This window comes from Phocoena sinus, chromosome 16 (assembly GCF_008692025.1).
Source record: "Phocoena sinus isolate mPhoSin1 chromosome 16, mPhoSin1.pri, whole genome shotgun sequence".
In the NCBI taxonomy this organism is placed as follows: domain Eukaryota; kingdom Metazoa; phylum Chordata; class Mammalia; order Artiodactyla; family Phocoenidae; genus Phocoena; species Phocoena sinus.
The window spans coordinates 29,530,208-29,549,807 of NC_045778.1; the positions used below are offsets into that span (position 1 = coordinate 29,530,208).

Below are 19,600 nucleotides of genomic sequence, written 5' to 3' on the forward strand. Positions count from 1 at the left end.
ATATACATATATATATATATATACACACACAAACACACCCACAGTGAAATACTAGCCATAAAAAAGAAAGAAATAATACCATTTGCAGCAACACGGATGGATCTAGAGATTATCCTAAGTGAAGTAAGCCAGACAGAGAAAGACAAATATCACATGATACTGCTTATATGTGGGGGAAGAAAAAGATACAAATAAACTTATTTACCAAATAGAAATAGGACTTTCCTGGTGGGGATTGGTTAAGAATCCGCCTGCCAATGCAGGGGACACAGGTTTGAGCCCTGGCCCGGGAAGATCCCACATGCCGCGGAGCAACTAAGCCCGTGCGCCACAACTACTGAGCCTGTGCTCCAGAGCCCGCGAGCCACAACTACTGAAGCCCGCGCGCCTAGAGCCCGTGAGCCACAACTACTGAGCCCGCGTGCTAAAACTACTGAAGCTTGTGCACCTTGAGCCCATGCTCCGCAACATGAGAAGCCCGTGTACCGCAACAGAGTAGCCCCTGCTGGACGCAACTAGAGAAAGTCCTCGTGCAGCAACAAAGACCCAATGCAGCCAAAAATAAATAAATAAATAAATATATTTAAAAAACAAAACAGAAATAGACCCACAGACATGGAAAACAAACTTATGGTTCCCAAAGGGAAAGGGGGGAGGGAAGGGATAAATTAGGAGTTTGAGATTAAAGTATACACATTCTATATATAAAATAGATAACCAACAAGAACCTACTGTATAGCACAGGGAACTATACTCAACATTTTGTAATAGCCAATAAGAGAAAAGAATCTAAAAGAGAATATATATATATAATTGAATCATTGTGCTGTACACCTGAAACTAACACAACATTGTAAATCAACTATACTTCAATTAAAGAAAAAAAAAAAGACTCCTCACTGCCTGCAAGATGGCTCTGAAACAAAGCTTCAAATCTGCTTCCTTCTCATCACTATACTTTCTCCCTCCTGTAAGCTCCTGGAAGAAGGCTGTTCTGCCTGAACCCCTTGCCCACCTGTGCTGTCAGAACCCCCTATGCCTACCCTTGTCCTCGCACTTGTCCTATCCAACGCTGACTTGTCTACCTTCTCCAGCTAGACGAGGCAGTAAGGTCTTACTCATGTCATATCTTCATGTCTATCATCGGGGCCAGAACACAGTACCTTCCTCACTAAGCATCTGCAAGAATGATTGATTTGTTTCTCTACTGGAAGGTCTAAGGAGAGGTTGTGGCCTACTAAATTAGCTCTGAAGAAGGTCCAGAATAACCTCATTTCTGAGACTGCTATCCATCTGCCTGTGATACAGCTTTCTAGCTGCCAACTCCATTCTTTCGGTCAGCAAATACTACCTCCGTGTCATGTGCTCTGCAGCAAAATGAGTCCCCGCCCCAGGTTGCTCCCATTCAATGACCAAAGATTCGCTGAAAGGGATCATCGTCTCACCTCAGGAGAACTCGACCTTCGGCCCATGGTGCACGGATCGCCAAAGTTCCCACCACATCCCCCAGGTTCCCACCACATTCCCCCTTCTCCGCCCAAGGAACCACCCCTGGCCTGGGTTCCCCAGGTCGTGAAAACCCTCTGCCCGATCAATATCCATTAATCTAACCTGATACTCCTGAGCTGTGCCCACACCTCCCACTGATTCCTGGCCCTTCCCTTCCAACCGACCTCACCTCTGACCCTTCCCTGACCTCGGACCCCTCTGCCCCTAATTTCTCTGCTCTTCGGGGAGTTTTGCTCCATCTTACATTTTCTTGGCCACATCCGTCTCCCGGAACTGCTCCTTCACCATGGTGACGGCTGCCGGGGCTCCCTCCTCGAGACTCTTTGAGCTAGATTAGAAATACGATGCTCACAGCACCCGCCCGGGACTAATTCTTGACTGGTGGCTAACACCTCCCCGGCATTTTTTCGGCCACCGTAGCTCGCCCCACGTGCCCGCCTCCGCTTCCGCTACTCGCCGGCGCTTCTGTCTGTTAAGAGAGGCTCCGAACACGCCGCTTTTCGCCTTCTCTCTACACTGCCATCTGGCGGCACCTCCTTGAAACTGTACCGAAACCTTCATGGTATTTTCAAAGTCCCGTTTCCGGTCCATTTCTTCTTGTCACCTGACACCTGCAAAGAAACTACAACCCCCTGCCTCAAAACTTTTAGAAAACCAGAGAGCCAAAAATTGCATACAATGGAAAATCGTCTTACCAACATCAATACCATCTTAATTAAGAGCCTCTAATTATTTAAGGAAAGGTGGAGGCTAAAATGAACCTGCCCAAGGAACAGAGGACTTCATCTAGATTATCTAGAAAGGAAGTAAACAGGGCAGAAAACACGGCCATGCATGCACCTCCAGTTCACAAAGTTATTTTGAAAAAGAAGAATTAAACTTATATTATTGATTACAAAAACAGAAGATGAAAATCTGTGAGTTTAGTGTGAAAAGTGAGCCATGCTGAGCTAGGGAAACAAGATGAAGGGAGAATAGGAAGCGATTATTCATGTACTGAGGAAATAAATTTCTTATCTCACACCTCACACCCTGTGGGAGGTGATCCTAGTGTGACATCTTAGCGCATGATACTAGAGAGAAAACCATTCCACCATAGGACTCAGGGCTACAGAACCTGAAACTTACTTCTTTACTATTTGTGAGAAACTCTAAACAGAAACCAATAAAGTGGTTCAACACTTTTGAATTTTAAGGGATGCTGTCTTCAGACTTTATGGATCCCCACTAGTAAAACATATGTCACAGACAGAAAGCAAAGCAAACCAGATTTTTCTATTTCAGCAGTTAATATATCTTTGAAGATTTGGTGAGTGATTTTCATTATCTAGAAGTTAAAAACAAAGATTCTGGAACCACAGTATCCATGGGTGTTTAGGCACTACTGCTTAAAGTTGAGCGACCTTGGGAAAGTTCCTTAACCTCGTGCTGTCATAGTTTCCCCATCTATAAAAGGGATAAGTAATATGTACCCTAATTCTTAGAGTTGGTGGGAAGGTTAAATGGCAAAATAAGGGTAAAAGTACTCAGAAAGTAACAGACACATAGCAGCGCTCTCAAAAGCCTGCAACCTGATTTGTCGGTCTCTGAACCTGCATGCTTATGTTCTTTATTGTTACACGTATGTCTCACTGTAAACTAACAAATTTCTCCATCAAGCAGATACTTATTAAAAGCTCACTTTTGTGGGGATTAAGATTTTTCAGAAAAAGACAAATTAAAGACTGTTTTATTTTTAATTAGAAAATCAGATTCTCTAAGCTCAGAAAAAATCAATTAATTAAATAGCAATAAATTAAAATGGTCAGTTTTGCGTACTTGAAATAAAAGTTTGAGTCCGGGTTTCTGTAGTTTCCCTAGCAGTAAAATGAGGAGGCTGGTCGAGAGGACCTCCAAGGACGCCTTCGAGCTTCACCAACCTCTAACGCGGTTGGAGGGGAATTAACTTTAAACCGGTTTACCGGAATTTTAAGTAGAGACGGTTCAAGATAATGAATTGAAGTGGAACACGTGCTTGCGTAAACCTGGTCGGCCCAAACTGTTCCCCCCCCCGGATTGGCCGTTCACGTTCCGGGGTGTGGCGAAAGAGCGAAGAAACCAGGTCTTATACACTTTCAATCAGGCATTAGCGCGGTCGGCCTCGCGGTCTGGCCACGCCCCCACGCCGGCGTCTCCCGGGGTCCTTCCGTGAGCGTTGATATGATTGGCCGGCGGAAGATAGTTCTCTTTTCCTTCCTGGCTGCTTGAAGATCAGCCGCCATTATGGTGAGTCTTTGCGGATCCAGGGATTATCCAATGTGTATCTGGGCAATCGTCCGTCCCCTGGTCCCGCCGTTAGCACTACGGCCGCCCGAAGCCCGATTGCTCTTCCCTGGCCGTGTCTGACGGAGGCCGGTTGCCGAGGGAGCCGGGCGGGCGGGAGTCCGGGCTGCGCTGTCGACCCAGAAATGCCGGGCTTCGGAGTCCTCGGAATGGGGACTGCGGGAGCGGCTGCTGCGTTTGTCGGCTTCGTGGAGTCTAAAGGGTGGGGTGGGGTAGGGTGAGGAGAGACACATCGCACTTGAACGCTTAATTTGGGGTAGGCGGTTCGCCGGTGAAGGCAGCCCAGGAGGAGAAGAGGGTGTCGGCAGTGCCCGGGCGTGTTGCGACGACTGAAACCGTTCCCACGTGTAAGCTAGAATATTGTCAGCTGAATGGATCCTCTTGTTTCACAGGGGGGAAACAGGCCCCGGGAAGAGGAGCCACTTTAAGGCTTGCCATGTCATGATTAGCTCATTAGAAGGTTCACCTGTTTTTAACCCCATTCTATCTGCGAGCTGTTTTTCCCTTGACCCTTACTTTCAAGAATTGAATATTGTTGAAGTGAACTTAGTGTGGTGTGGTTTTTCAGACTGCAGTCGAAAATTAGTCAATCTACTATGAGAGCTCTTTTTTTTGGTGAATTATTATAGTCAGTGTAAGCACGTTGAATGCCCACATTCCTTGGTAGTCACTCATAGTGTAAAAGAGCAACGGGGCCATTCAGAAGGGGGTACAGTTTTTTTTGTGAGGTGTAGCGTTGGTCATTCAAGAAGGGTAGTTTACAAGGAGGTGGTGCAATGCTTGTCACATCTGTGCAGGATGCAATAAACAGGGTGCCGTGACCATAACATTTATAGAGTCACAGCTTTACTCCAGAGAAGTAGGCTTTAACTGGGGGTGATTTTTTGCCTGTGAGGGGACAGTTGACAAAATCTGGATACATTCTTGGTCACAACTGGGAAGCGCAGGTGCTACCGGCATCAAGTGGTTAGAGGTTAAAGATGCTGCTCCACGGTCTGAAATGCACTGGACAGTCCCCACAGCACAGAAGTAGCTGAACCAAAATACCAGAGGTTTGAGAAACCTTGCTGCAGAGTGATTTCTGTAATGAAGTGAAGTAAGGTGTTTCCAGACTTAAAATCCTGACAGATTCAGAATGTGGCTGTTGAGTGTTTTCTTGATGCTGTTTTTGTGATGGGGTGACCTGTGAGTTAGGCACTGTGCTAAGTGGCTTAGGAGGAGACGGGAATTTGTGCATTTTTTTTTCTTTTATTGAAGCTTTTTTGCCACTAACCCATGTGACTCCTGAATATTTGAAATGTGGTTCCTGCAGCTGAGGAATTGCGTTTTAAATGTTGTTTACTTTTAATTATCCACAGATGGATAGCCACAGGGTCTACTGATTTGGACATTGCAATTCTAGCTCTTGGAAAATCACAGCGGGTCAAGAAAAGGTTGAATAGTTTTGTTAATGAGTGTTGTTATGTTTTCAGAACGACACAGTAACTATCCGCACAAGGAAGTTCATGACCAACCGACTACTTCAACGGAAACAAATGGTAAGGAAGGGTACGTCAAAGGTTGGTTGTTATTCAGTTTCGAAGATGTATTTCATTATAATAAACACTAAACTTGGTAATCTTTTTAGGTCATCGATGTCCTTCATCCTGGGAAGGCAACAGTACCTAAGACAGAAATTCGGGAAAAACTAGCCAAAATGTACAAGACCACACCAGATGTCATCTTTGTGTTCGGATTCCGAACCCATTTTGGTGGTGGCAAGACAACTGGCTTTGGCATGATTTACGATTCCTTGGATTACGCAAAGAAGAATGAGCCCAAACACAGGCTTGCAAGAGTAGGTGTCCTATCTGTTCAACAGCTGCTAAAGACATTTTTTCAGTAACGTTGTGTTGTGCGTGCAGTGGAGTGAGCAAAAGCAAGCAGTCTGCAGGGGGACAACATACTAAAGAACTCTTAAGGGGTTGAGAGAAAAGGTCCTTTGATAAATGCACAGGTAGTTCTGAACAGGAGTTCAGAATGGGGTCTGCAGGATTTGAGGAGGTGACTTTTGAGCTGGGTCTAGAAGAGCAGGTAAAGCAGTGCTCCTAGAGGTAGGAACTGGAAGTAGGTAGGGGGATGAGTTTAGAAAGGTAGGTTGGCCCCAAATTAAGTGAAATCTTTATTCCCAAACATCTGAGTTTGGGCTTAACTTCATAGGTTGCCAGGAGCCATGAAAGCTTTCGGATCACTTCCTGAGTACCAAGCACTACACAATGACCTACAGTTGACCGTTGAACAACACGGGTTAGAATTATGAAGGTCCACTTACGCGCAGATTTTTTTCAGTAGTAAAATCTGTATTACAGTGATCCGAGGTTGGTTGACTGCACAGATGCGAAGGGAAGTGTGGATGTGGAGGGCCAGCTATAAGGTATAATGAGATATTCAGCTGTGTTGAGGGTTGGCACCCATATTTGTGCAGTTGTTCAGGGCTCAACTGTACAGCAGTAGACTGGGCAAACTCCCTAGCTTATATACTAAATTGTGAATGAGCCTACTTTGAAATAGTTCTTGTGTCTGCCCCCTTTTAACTTTTTTTCCTCCTTGCTATTAGGTAAAATCTTTCCACTGAATAGGTATGTGGTAGATAGATGCTGCCCTCTTTTTTTTTTTTTTTTTTGCGGTACACGGGCCTCTCACTGTTGTGGCCTCTCCTGTTGTGGAGCACAGGCTCCGGACGTGCAGGCTCAGCGGCCATGGCTCACGGGCCCAGCCGCTCCGCGGCATGTGGGAGCTTCCTGGACCGGGGCATGAGCCTGTGTCCCCTGCATCGGCAGGCGGACTCTCAAACACTGCGCCACCAGGGAAGCCCTGCACTCTTAATTGGGTGGTCTGGGAGACCTGGCTGAGGTGAAGTGAAGCCGAGTTCCTTGTAAAGATAGGGGAGCATTTCTGTAGGCAGTAGGAAGAGCAAATGCAGAAGTGGGCAGAGTGAAGATGAGTAGCTGGATGCTGTCTCCGTGGGGGGGTGTAGAGTTCTTGGGAAAGATTCTTCTGTCAGCTATGAGTAGGAAACAGGGAGTTGAAATGGAAGAGACCCTGAAAATGTGGAGACCTAGCGAACTGTAGGCTCCGAACCATAACACCATGCACGGAGCGTTGAGTGCACACTTTTCCTGTGTTGTTTTCTGTTCATGCTATCTCAGTTTAGTGACTGTTTCTGTTCTAGCACAAACAAGTATTGTTAAATGTACTTGAAGAGTTTTGATTTCTGAAGCTGTATTTCTTGAGCTCCAGCCTGGTCAACTTTCCCTACCGGATTAGTATGTAACGATGTTGATGTTTGCAAGTCACCTACGTGTATACGTATATATATTCCTTTCTTTTTCAGCATGGCCTGTATGAGAAGAAAAAGACCTCGAGAAAACAGCGAAAGGAACGCAAGAACAGAATGAAGAAAGTCAGGGGGACTGCAAAGGCCAATGTTGGTGCTGGCAAAAAGGTATAGTTTACCAAGGGAAATACAGAAATGTCAATTCCAGGTTTTTAGTTTGTAGAAAGGTGGGGTATTGTTTTCTTAATAACCTTTCTTAATGTTTCTTCTTTTCTGACTTCTTCTGGATTACAGAAGGTAACCTGTTTTGAGAAGCCACGTAATGTAGTATCTTAACACCTCAGTAGAGTAGCTTTGCCCACCCCTTGTTAGCTCACAGATTAGCACAACATGGGGCCACATCGGTTCAGTGATCGGTAGAGTGATCCTGGTGGGTGCCTTGCAAGTCCTATCAGGAAAGTTTGCATTTTACTGCTAATTACAAAGATTGTTAAAGGGGGAGCGGATCTAGTTTCCCAAGACTTATTTTCTTAAAATTGACAACTGATTGAAGAAGCAGCTCAATCAATGTGGCCCATGTTTTCCTGGCATGCTGGAGAGGTAGCACAGTTCTCCATTGCTTTCCTCTCCAGTTAGTCAGGACTTAAGTGATTTTAATGATGAGCTTTTTACCAGCTTTGCTAGCTAATTGTAAGTAATTGAATGGAATTAAGGTGTTGGGTTGTTAAATTAAATAATCAAGTGTTCTGTGAACTTTTTTTTTTTTTTTTGCCTTTTTCCTCTACTTTCTTGGAATTCTTGTTCATCAGAAATGAAGTGTCTAGCAGGTACTGAGATTGTGAGCACGGTGTGGGGATGCATCACCTTCACTAAGTTTGCTTTGATGCTTTGCATGTTGGCTTTCGGAAGAGAGTTTCGTAGTATAGTCTATTATAACACCACTGCTACGGTTTAAAATAGTATATTATGGGCAAAGGAGAAAAACTTCAAATGATGTTTATTTTGGAAACTCAAAAATGCATGTTAAGTTGTGAAGTGCCCCAGTGGAGGAAGGTAGCCGCTTTTAACTGGCACTTGGGAAATGCTGTGTTCCAGAGTACCACATACCCAGGAAATGGCTTTACTTAACACAGGGCTTGGGAAGGATTCACTCATCCAGTCATGAGCAGTCTTTCCCTTGGGGACTCTGGAGATTGGTCGATTCTCTGGCAGCTTTGGTGATAAACTGGTCCGGAAAATCTGGCAAAGCCTCTGTCCCGGGAGCACACACCGAAAGCTGCCTTTTACTGTCTCCTTTACTGTCCCATTGCTTTTTATTAGTTGATCTCCAGCTTTCCACCTGATGCCCTTTTTTTTAATTGGAAAATTTCCAAGATAATTGAATATTCACATCAAAGCCTTTGATAAATACGCTTTTCCCACAGGTACTTAAATACTTTTGCTCATCTGAGCAGCCTAAACCGGTAACATGTAAAGTGGGCTGAGAGTGGGTTGGGACTAGTAAGTTTTTGAAACAGTGGTGGTCACCGCTTGACATGCTTCCTCTCACCGACATGCTTCCTCTCACCGTGACTCCCCGCCAGACCAGGCAGTAAACGTGGTGTGCCTGCTCTGGGCTGTAATCCCATTGACTTCCGGGTGCCATGGAGTTGTAATGGACTGCCAGAGGAACTGCTTGCTGCTTAGTTAGAATAACTGCTCCCTCTTTGTGAGGCTTAGTATACTTGTTGACAGAAGTTCCAGAAGTTGAAAAACAGTCAATATTTGTGTTCTGATCTAGATCTGAAGAATTTTTTACACACTGTTTTCTTCATTCAGCCTTTGAGTCACGTGTGTTAGTGCTCAGCGGTGACGTGCAGAGTTTAGCCCTGTGGGGACCTGAGCTATCACTATTCCTGCTTCAGGTTGCACTAGTGCAATTTCACTAGCACTGCTCTGAAAAGCGGCTGGAAAAGGAATGCATAAATGAGCACGTGTATTCTTTGGCTCAAATAAAAAAAAGGCATAGTAATGTCCTTTGAACTTAAATGTTGGAATCCAGACGTTGGAGTTGCACCTTTCGGGTATAATAGAGTTGTTTTAAATTACGGAATAGTCCTCATGTTTGAAGAGCAATTGAATTTTTTTTACATCAGCTGAGTTCTGCCTTTTTAAATACTAATTCGCACTACTTGTGTTGATTGTGAATGGTGGCTTTTAAAGTACTGAACTGAGACAGGGTTTTAAAAAGACTTGCTTGATCATTTAGAGCTCTCCCCTTGTGGTTAAATTAGACTTCAGTCTGCGATGATTCTCAGGTCTGTTGTTGGTGCTAGCGTGCCCAGCACGGTGTTGCTGAGCAAAGCAGGGGGCGCCTTCATGTGTAAGTAGGCAGTGGCAGCCTACGAACCATAGTAATCAGGCAGGCTGTTCTCAATATTGGGTTGGAATAAAAATCAGTGAGTGTGTCTAGGGAGTGCTCTTTATACAACTGCAAAGAACAAAATAGTCATTAAGGTATCTGATTGCATGCAGATTATTTAGGAGTTTGAAAAGGGACTATTAATGAAATGTTTCTTTTCCCTCTTCCCTCCTTTCCCCCTTCCCTGCCACTGATTCAGTGAGCTTGGAGATTGGACAACAGGTATAATTCAAGCTTTTCGTTTAGATTGCTAGACTCCTTGGTTGACAGTCATTAAAAATAGAGCATGTGAAATGATTTAGGAAGTATATTTACAATGCTCTCAAGAGTTGTGCCCCTTAAAAAACTAGCAGTGACATGGTTTTGTTGTCAAAACTTGTTTTTTTGTCTCATCCCTAACTTGAATGTTTGTGAGTTTTATATCTTGATGCTTACATTGTTTTAAGATCACACAAACTTAATATGGTCTAGGTTACTAATGTTCGTTCTGCATGAGTGTCATTAATTTTGGGGTTGTTGAAGACTTTGAACTTTAATTTTTTAAAGGCAGTTGCTAACTAAATTTTTCCTTTTCTTAATTCACAGAAGGAATAAAGACTCTGCAGTGACTGTGTCTGTGGTGATTGTGCAGATTTTTTCATGAGAGAGTTAATAAACTAAGACTTTTTACATATCTGGTCGTTTGTGAATATATTTGAAGTTTACTGGGAGTGCTGTAAAATTGGTTTGCTGTTTAACAGATTTAGAGTGCTGCCCAAGTTCACATGTTCCATTAAGACATTCAGTTGAAAACTTGCTCTGTTGGGGTGGTGCTTGTCCTTCCCTTTAATGGCACAGAGATGTCAGGGCGTAGAGAACTGGCGGCGTGGGAGCATGTGGGGCCAGTCTGGTGTGCTCATGTTAATACTTGGTATTAGATGTCAGGGCGTAGAGTACTGGCGGCGTGGGAGCATGTGGGGCCAGTCTGGTGCCCATATTAATACTTGGTATTATAGTTGGTCAGTCCCTGAAAGAGACTCTTGAAACCTGAAATTCCTTTTTGGTTTTACTAGAACCCCACTTAGTCTTTGTTACGGAAAAAAATTTGCTGGCCTTGATAGAAGTTAAGTTACTACATTACATTCTCATCATTTATCCTGAAGTAAACAGGGGTCTGTCAAAATTGCTATTTGTGGGTTGCGGGCTTGTGCTTAGGTGATAAATGAGTGGTTTGTTGTGGGTGGGAATTTGAAACAGGCTCTGGAGTGGTGAGTGTGTGTGTAGTGTGTGATTGCTTGGTGAGTCTGACTGCGTGGGTTTACGAGGCATGGAGGGGTATCTAGTGCTGCTGCTGCTTTGCCAGGTGCTTATTCTCACACTGGCTTTTTTAGGCGTCAAGGTTGAGAACCTGAAATGTGGGTTATTGGTCAGTTGTGTGGGGTTGGGGGATTTGAGGAGGGGGTTGTTTGAAGGTTGCTGGGGGGTTGGGGTGCCATTTGAGAGGATAAGAAACATGAGTAGGAGAACTTGGGTGTTAGGGGACAGAAGAGGCATTAATGGCTCGTGGGTTTTGGATGTCATTCTTCCCTGAGGTTGGTGTGTGATTGGTTTCTACCTTAAGTGGGTCCATGTAGGAGTCAGGCTTATAAATGCTATTGAGAACTGTGTCAGTGGATGGAAAGCTTCAGAGAAAACTCAGGAAGCAGTAGAGGACTGCTTGGCTGGTTGGGTTGAAAGGGGAACCAGGAAAAAGCAAGAATCATGATAGCAGAAGGCATGTGAGGGTTGCAGAAAGGAGTGGTTGGATATCTTGCAGAGAGCATGGTGAGAGGCCTTGACTTGAAGAAGGAGCTATAGCCTGGGAGGGCAGGGATGTGACCAGGTAAGTGAGGGGCCTGAACCTGCTGGCCCAGGGTGCAGAGGGTGGGGTGGGTGTAGTTCCGTTTGTGGCTCTGCTGAGGCTGCATACTTGGGTTTGTGGAAACCTTGGCCTTGTGGGTTCCCTTGCTAGGGAATCTGCTTTGTGTTCCCTTAATAGGACCAAGAAATAAGATTAGATGGTCTACTTGTATAGGAAGAGTTTGGAGGAGTGGGGGATTTAGGTCTGCACACTTCTGTTTCCACCAAAATGGCTAATGGGTGGTGTGGAATCCCTAAGGGATTTGAGGTGAGTGGCATTTTTTTTTTTTTTTACCAGTACGCGGGCCTCTCACTGTTGTGGCCTCTCCCCGTTGCGGAGCACTGGCTCCGGACGCGCAGGCTCAGCGGCCATGGCTCACAGGCCCAGCCGCTCCGCGGCATGTGGAATCTTCCCGGACCAGGGCACGAACCTGTGTCCCCTGCATCGGCAGGCGGACTCTCAACCACTGCGCCACCAGGGAAGCCCTATGAGTGGCATTTTTAAATGAGCAGTGTGTGGAGGCCAGAGATCATCCATGCCTGGTGGAGATGCAGTTCCCCAGGACTGATCTATAGGGTGTGTAGGTGCAGAGATGGGCTGGTGAGCAGCAGGTAGGGGCAAGAAGCAGAAGATGCTGGGAGAGGTTATATTTGGGATGGCTCAGAACAGGACAGGAGATGAAGCCGAGCAATGGTGGGCGGGGGTGGGGGGGTGACCCCAGGGGCCTGTGGTCACAAAGTTCAGGAGCAGGGCTAAAAGAAGCAATGGAGCAAGAACCGAAGGGTAGGAGGTGGTTTTCAGAGTGAGGTACTAGGTGTTGGTGTGAAGACAGGGCACAGCTGCAGGGAGCCCTGATGAGGTGAAGTTTGGCAACCAAGTCACAAGATCCGTAGGCTTTTCCATTGGGATATGCTCGGGGAGGGCAAAGTTTGCAGTCATTCAGCCAGTAGTCCTCTTTGAAGGGAATCGTGATTAACTCTGGTTGAAGCCTGTTTTTCTAGGGGAACTGCCTGGGCTAGGATATTACAGACGTCACGAACTGGCAGTCTTGTCAGTAAGCTTTGTTGGACAAAGCAAAGCATTTCAAAATAGGACAAACCGTACGTGAAGATCCAGATTCCTAGCCTCTTGAGTTATCAGAAGAATCAACAGAAGGCCCACCTTCCTGCATGGTGACAGTTGGCAAGGTTAGAGGGTGGGCTGTGTGCCTCAGGGTAGGTGTTTGTTCGTCATCCTCCGTGGCCTCTGCTTCTGCAAGCTAGCCTGCACCCTTTGTCCACCTGCCCTCTGGTCTTGTGTCCCTCTGCATGCCGCTTAACTTCCCATCTAGTACAGCTGGGTGTCTGGGCAAGTTGCGTGGTCCCCTGATTTGGGTTAACTTCTCTTTAAATTGGGGGCCCCCAAGGGTACTTTCTCTGCTGACCTGATGCAAGGCTATTTTGAGTCTCACATGATAAAGCATCTGTGAGAATAGTTTGGGAAACTGAAGTGTGAGCAGCTGTGTGACGGGAAGCAAGGACTAGCGTTCAGTTGTGCACAGTTGTGCTGTGGAACTCTAGGATTGGAGATTCAGCACTTTTGTTCGGCCCTGGCATTAACCAGATCATACTGCCTGTCAACAGGCTTTGGAAGAGCCTCCGTGAAAATGCAAAGTTGACTTTACTCATCAACAGTCAGGGAGGGCACATCCCTTCCCTCAACTTGCCACTTGTGAGAGGCGGTTGCTTCATGAGGGTAGCAAGGAAGAGTCTGGCGAGAAGTTTAGAACTGCACCCCTTTGTTCCACTTGTAGCTGCATGTGCCCAGGTAGCCAGCGTTTAACTGTTCTCTTTCCCTCCAAAGAAGAGGTTGAATGGCAATTTGATTATTCTGGGCTCTCCTTAAAGGTAGCATCTTGACAATACACCATACTCTTATAGCTGAGGCCAGTTTACTGTATAAACAATTACTTCCTTTAATCTGTACAAATAATCCTAAGAGGCAGGTCTCATTGGACCCATGTTGGAGAGGGTTTAGAGCAGTTAAGCAACTAGTAGTGGGGTGGGATTAGAATGCAGTTGTCTGGACTGCGGTCCTTTGTTGTGCATTTACCCATTGCTAAATGTTAATTGAGCAGCTTTCTTCCACAGGGTGTATAATGGTGTGCAAGACTATACCTACTATGTACTGTATTTGTCTAACTACTTGGAGTTAGGGTGCCTGTTGCCAGTAGTGTTACTGAACCAAGTCATAGATGACCATCTGAATTCCGCATTTACTGAACCTGCTGTGCGCACTAGTCCCTGTTCTGGTAGCTCGGGAGATGGGTGAAGAAGCTGTCCCTGCCCCCAATGCTCAGAGGGGCTTAAGCACCTTGTCCGGGGTCTCATGGCCTGGTTTCTGCTCCTTACCATGAAGCAGCAGACTGTAATTATGTTAAGTTAGGTGGTGGGAATCCAGAGGTGAGAAACTGTTAGAGTAACACTAACTGGGGTAAAATGTGATCTGATCTGGGCACACGGGAGCAGGTGTCTCACTGGGGCTATGAAAGTAGAGAAGGATCACATGGAGATGCACCAGTCATCCTGCAGGGGAAGAGTGGAGATGAGGTGGGGAGAGTGTGGGAGCAGAGTGCAGGTAGGCTTTGTCATCCTCAGTGAGGTGCAAGGCGCTGTGGTGACTGGTGGCTTCCAGCAGAGTGTTGCCCAAAGCATTTCTGGTAAGAGAAATTCTATTTCCAAAAATAGACTTCAGGTTGGCTGCAAGAGCACAGAGGTGTGACGATTGATTGATTGATTTTTAACATCATTGTTGGAGTATAATTGCTTTACAATGGTGTGTTAGTTTCTGCTGTATAACAAAGTGAATCAGCTATTTGTATACATATATCCCCATATCCCCTCCCTCTCGCGTCTCCCTTCCACCCTCCCTATCCTCCCCAGGTGGTCACAAAGCACCGAGCTGATCTCCCTGTGCGATACAGCTGCTTCTCACTAGCTATCGATTTTACATTTGGTAGTGTATATATGTCCATGCCACTCTCTCACTTCGTCCCAGCTTACCCTTCCCCCTCCCTGTGTCCTCAAGTCCATTCTCTGTCTGTGTCTTTATTCCTTTCCTGCCCCTAGGTTCTTCAGAACCTTTTTTTCTTTTCTTTAAGATTCCATATACATGTGTTAGCATACGGTGTTTGTTTTTCTCTTTCTGACTTACTTCACTCTGTATGACAGACTATAGGTCCATCCACCTCACTACAAATAACTCAATTTTGTTTCTTTTTATGGCTGAGTAATATTCCATTGTATGTATGTGCCACATCTTCTTTATCCATTCATCTGTCGATGGACACTTAGGTTGCTTCCATGTCCTGGCTACTGTAAACAGAGCTGCAATGAACATTGTGGTACCTGACTTTTTTTTTTTTTTTTTTTTTTTTTGCAGTACATGGGCCTCTCACTGTTGTGGCCTCTCCCGTTGTGGAGTACAGGCTCCGGACTCGCAGGCTCAGCGGCCATGGCTCACGGGCCTAGCCGCTCCGCGGCATGTGGGATCTTCCCGGACCGGGGCACGAACCCGTGTCCCCTGCATCGGCAGGCTTACCCTCAACCACTGCGCCACCAGGGGAGCCCCTATGACTCGTTACGGTTTTCTCAGGGTGTATGCCCAGGAGTGGGATTTCTGGGTCATATGGTAGTTCTGTTTTCAGTTTTATAACGAACCTCCGTACTGTTCTCCACAGTGGCTGTATCAATTTACATTTCCACCAACAGTGCAAGAGGGTTCCCTTTTCTCCACATCTTCTCCAGCACTTATTGTTTGTAGATTTTTTGTTTTTAAATAATATTATTTGGGATCTCAGAATTCTTACTGAAATACAGAACTGTACTTCTTTTTAACAGGACACAGAAAGAATGAGGGATAATCTGTAACTCTGAGGACTAAATTGTTTCAAATTTTCCTAAAGATTATAAGAAAAAGTATTAATCATATCATTGGTTCCAACCGATGTGAGGTGATCCTCATTGTAGTTTTCTTAATTATTTATTTTTGGCTGCATTGGTTCTTCATTACTGCATGTGGGCTTTCTCTAGTTGAAGTGAGTGGGGGCTACTCTTGTGGTGTATGGTCTTCCCATTGCGGTGGCTTCTCTTGTTATGGAGCACAGGCTCTAGGTGCGTGGGCTTTGGTAGTTGTGGCGTGTGGGCTCAGTAGTTGTGGCTTGCAGGCTCTAGAGCACAGGCTCGGTAGTGGTAGTGCTCAGGCTTAGCTGCTCCGCGGCATGTGGGATCTTCTTGGACCAGGGCTTGAACCTGTGTTGCCTGCATTGGCAGGCGGGATTCTTAACCACTGCGCCCCCAGGGAAGCCCCTCATTGTAGGTTTGATTTACATTTCTCTAATGATTAGTGATGTTGAGCATCCTTTCGTGTTTGTTGGCACTCTGTATATCTTCTTTGGAGAAATGTATGTTTAGGTCTTCTGCCCATTTTTGAATTTGGTTGGTTGTCTTGATATTGAGCTGCATGAGCTGTTTATATATTTTGGAGATTAATCCTTTGTTGCTTTGTTTGCAAATATTTTCTTCCATTCTAAGGGTTGTCTTTTCATCTTGTTTATGGTTTCCTTTGCTGTGCAAAAGCTTTTAAGTTTCATTAGTTCCCATTTGTTTATTTCCATTTCTCTAGGAGGTGGGTTAAAAAGGATCTTGCTGTGATTTATGTCATAGAGAGTTGTGCCTGTGTTTTCCTCTAAGAGTTTTATAGTGTCTGGCCTTACATTTAGGCCTTTAATCCATTTTGAGTGTATTTTTGTGTATGGTGTTAGGGAGTGTTCTAATTTCATTCTTTCACATGTAGCTGTTCAGTTTTCCCAGCACCACTTATTGAAGAGGCTGCCTTTCTCCATTGTATATTCTTGCCTCCTTTATCAAAGATAAGCTGACCATATGTGCGTGGGTTTATCTCTGGGCTTTGTATCCTGTTCTGTTGATCTGTATTTCTGTTTTTGTGCCTGTATCATACTGCCTTGATTACTGTAGCTTTGTAGTATAGTTTGAAGTCAGGGAGTTTGATTCCTCCAGGTCTGTTTTTCTTCAGCTTGCTTTGGCTGTTCAGAGTCTTTTGTGTTTCTATATAAATTGTGAAGTTTTTTGTTCTAGTTCTGTGAAAAATGCCATTGGTAGTTTGATAGGGATTGCTGTGGGTAGTATAGTCATTTTCACAATGTTGATTCTTCCAGTCCAAGAACATGGTATATCTCTCCATCTGTTTGTATCATCTTTAATTTCTTTCATCAGTGACCCCTGATTTATTTATGCTGGCAAAGCAGAGGCTTTCCTGAGTTTGGAGCCCTATAGTGTGAGCCTAGGGAGTAAAGACACCTCAATTTCATTTGTCCTTCCCCTTCCACTCACCCTTGAACTTCCTTTCCTGTATGCTAGACACTGTGGAAGTGAGACCCCCCAGAACAACTGTGTCCACGGTCTGGTTGGGAGTTAGGGACAAGTGAGGTTCTGGTGGGAAATGAGGCTGGAGGGGTCAGCAGGGAACAGGTCAGGGAGGAACCTTGTATGCTGGGCTAAGGATGTATTTTGTTCAGTATTTTGGTTGAATAAAAGAAAACTTTAGAAATAAGATATTCAGCAGTGGATTGACTTGTCTTTGTCATGGTGAATTCCTTTGCATGGAGGGTACTTAAGCCCTTGGACTGCTCGTGTATGTTGGAGAGGGGATTTGTGCAGGAGGTTAGGGGTTGTTGAGATGGCATCCAAGCAGTCTAGCTTAGTGGGAAAAGGACTAGACTGGGAATCGGGAGACCTGGTTTCTGATCCCTAGTCAGCTGACAGCTGGCTGGGGTCCTGGATGGGCAAGGGGGCTTCCCTTTCCTGGGCCTCCATTTCCCTGTGTTTAGGTGAGATACAAGGGCTGGATGCATGGGTCCCAAGCGTGGTACCTGGGGGCTTGTTAAAAATGCAAATGCCCATGTCTCTTGTCCCAGTTTCCAGAGTTACTAGTTCTGGGTGGCACCGAAGCATCTGACGTTTTAACAGCTTCCAGGTGATGCTGCTGATGAGCTAGGTTAGGGAAACTGGACTAAAAAGTCTAATGTCCCTTCTGCCTCTGAGAATTCTGTGTCTCTGAGGGAGATGTGGTCTCTGTCCTTAAGAAGCTGGCAAGTAAATAGTAATACTGCTGTTACTACTGCTAATAAAAGTAATACAGAATAGTGAGTGTTTTCTATGTGCCAGGTATTGAACTCATTTCTCTCATTTACCTTTTATAACCACTATGAAGGAGGTATTCTTATCCCTGTTTTACAGATGAAGAGATTGAGGCTCAAAGAGATTAGTGCATTTGGTCAAAGTTATGCAGGTTTGACTGCCTGTGGTACACCTGGGGACATTTGTGGAACTTCCCAGTAAGGAGCTAAAATTTGCACTGAGTCTTGATGGGTGCAGAGAGATTAGCTAAGGCAGTAGTTGTCCAAATGTGGTCTGACACTGGCAGCATCCGCACCCCCCTGGAACTTGTTAGAAATGCAATTTCTCAGGCCCTACCCCAGGCCCACCGAATCTGAAACTGTGGGGCCAGCAACCTGTGTTTTAACATGTCCTCTAGGAGGTACTGATGCAGGTTGAAGTTTGAGAACCACTGAGTTGGGGGTAGAGAAGGACATTACAGGGGGCACAGTCGTGGAGACCAGGAAGGGCAGTGTTGCAGACTGGCCCATCACTGGCCTTCCCTTTGGTGGAATCAAGAGGTCACATGAGCCATGCAGACTCCCACAAGGGGGCACTGTGGGCACAGGCTTGGATGCTGCCTGTTATGCTGTCATGGCTGCTACCCTGGTGGAAGCGTGAAAAAAGCCTGGTGCCACATCAACTGGAGAGGTCATTCTTTCTTCTCAGAAAAGGTCTAATGGGGGTGGTAATCTTGTTTATAGGATTCGTCCCTTGTAGGGAAGCTGAACCTACAGGGCTTTCTGCTGTTCACACGTGCATGGCAATGTCTACCCGTCTGTGCTGCAGTGTCTCTGCAGATCCTGTGCAAATAGCATTCCTCTTGTAGCTCCCCAGCCAAGGGGCTTGCAGTTTCTTTGGAAGAAAGAACGCTTGAACCCCAGCGGCCCGATTCTAGTTCATTGTGCTACCTCTAGGTGACACCTCTGTCTGGTTCTTTCAGAGTTTGGGAGTAGGGTGGAGTGCTGGGTCACAAAACCTGTCTTCAAGCCTTAGCTCTGCCCCAGCCATGCTTTGTGATCTCAGGCAAGTCCCTTTTCTTTGGGCCTCATTTTTCTTTCTTTTTTTTTTTTCCTCATTTTTCTTTTGTGTTAGATAAGGGAGTGGTGCGGAGAAGGTGGCTTTCAGCATCTTTCCACATATAAAATGCTTCTGTGGGGAGTTGAGATAGGCTTGTCCTACTCAAGGAGCTGGGATTGCAGGGCAGCTGTAAGCCCTGCTGCATGACATCCATCTCCTGTATCCATTTAAGTAAGCCTTGTCAGGTCCTTGGTACAAGGCAGAAGGTGGAACCTATCAAGTTGGATTTTTTTTAAAAAGTCCAGATCTTTAGGCAAGGATTTGCCTCTATAGATTTCTGTTCTGCATATGCTTAGAAGAATGGGAGATATACACCTTATTCTCCTCTCAGCTGCAGCGTGTATTTCTTCTGAAAATACATTGCCTCTGAAGGAGGGGCTGTGACAGTGTTGGGGGCTCTGGCATTCACCTCATTAATCAAGGGATTGGTGTCCAGCACCCAGCTGAGCTACTCTGCCTGGGCACTTAGTTTCTGGAATTGTGTTTTCAGAGAGCTGTAGATGTGCTCATCTCAGAGCCAGAGGGAATTAAAGAGAGGGTCTGGTTCAGCTCTCTTGCTGGCTCCCTCTTTATACGACGATGTTCAGAGAGCTTGGTTAGAAATTGCCCAGCCCAATAGGCAAACACTGTCAAGTTGCAGTTCTCCTTGGTGGAGGAAGCTTGTTAAACAAGATGCCTCTTTCCATCAGGCCCCCTTGGAGAAGGAAAGAAAGCTCTTCAGTTGATCTGGCACCTCTGTTTTGCATGCACATAACGCTCCATTTTCTTGTTTTTGGATGAGGCCACTGAGGCATAGGTCAGGTGGCTTTTCCCAAGTCCCGCAGCTCATCAGTGTCGGGGAGGACTGAGTTTGAGGCCTCTTCACCTTGAGCTGGCTC

The 19,600-nt window shown here is 45.6% G+C and overlaps 2 protein-coding genes across 7 annotated transcripts in view; one reads left to right on the top strand and one right to left on the bottom strand.

The window, feature by feature from the left end:
* The window catches only part of POLR3A (RNA polymerase III subunit A), a 47,670-nt gene extending 45,740 nt beyond the window's left edge, over nucleotides 1–1,930 (bottom strand). The window contains 1 exon segment of the mRNA XM_032608624.1: nucleotides 1,754–1,930. Within this exon segment, the coding sequence (XP_032464515.1) occupies nucleotides 1,754–1,797 (44 nt within the window). The 5' untranslated portion in view covers nucleotides 1,798–1,930.
* A 1,699-nt stretch (nucleotides 1,931–3,629) lies between these two features.
* On the top strand, nucleotides 3,630–10,221 carry RPS24 (ribosomal protein S24). Of its 6 annotated transcripts, XM_032608562.1 has the most exons (8): nucleotides 3,630–3,774; nucleotides 5,304–5,369; nucleotides 5,459–5,668; nucleotides 7,205–7,315; nucleotides 7,442–7,444; nucleotides 7,957–7,974; nucleotides 9,748–9,770; nucleotides 10,134–10,219. In XM_032608562.1, the coding sequence occupies exons 1-6, from the start codon at nucleotides 3,772–3,774 to the stop codon at nucleotides 7,960–7,962; spliced, it is 399 nt and encodes a 132-aa protein (XP_032464453.1). In that variant the 5' UTR covers nucleotides 3,630–3,771; the 3' UTR covers nucleotides 7,963–7,974; nucleotides 9,748–9,770; nucleotides 10,134–10,219. The 6 variants fall into 6 exon arrangements, with proteins under 6 accessions (XP_032464453.1, XP_032464455.1, XP_032464456.1 ...); XM_032608564.1 differs by lacking the exon at nucleotides 7,957–7,974; XM_032608565.1 differs by lacking the exon at nucleotides 7,442–7,444.
* The last annotated feature ends 9,379 nt before the right edge of the window (nucleotides 10,222–19,600 follow it).

What these genes read in the sequence shown, in the direction of transcription:
- RPS24 (XM_032608561.1), top strand. An exon ending in TACTTCAACGGAAACAAATG is followed by an intron (nt 5,370 to 5,458) that starts GTAAGGAAGGGT and finishes TAATCTTTTTAG; the next exon opens with GTCATCGATGTCCTTCATCC. An exon ending in CCAAACACAGGCTTGCAAGA is followed by an intron (nt 5,669 to 7,204) that starts GTAGGTGTCCTA and finishes TTTCTTTTTCAG; the next exon opens with CATGGCCTGTATGAGAAGAA.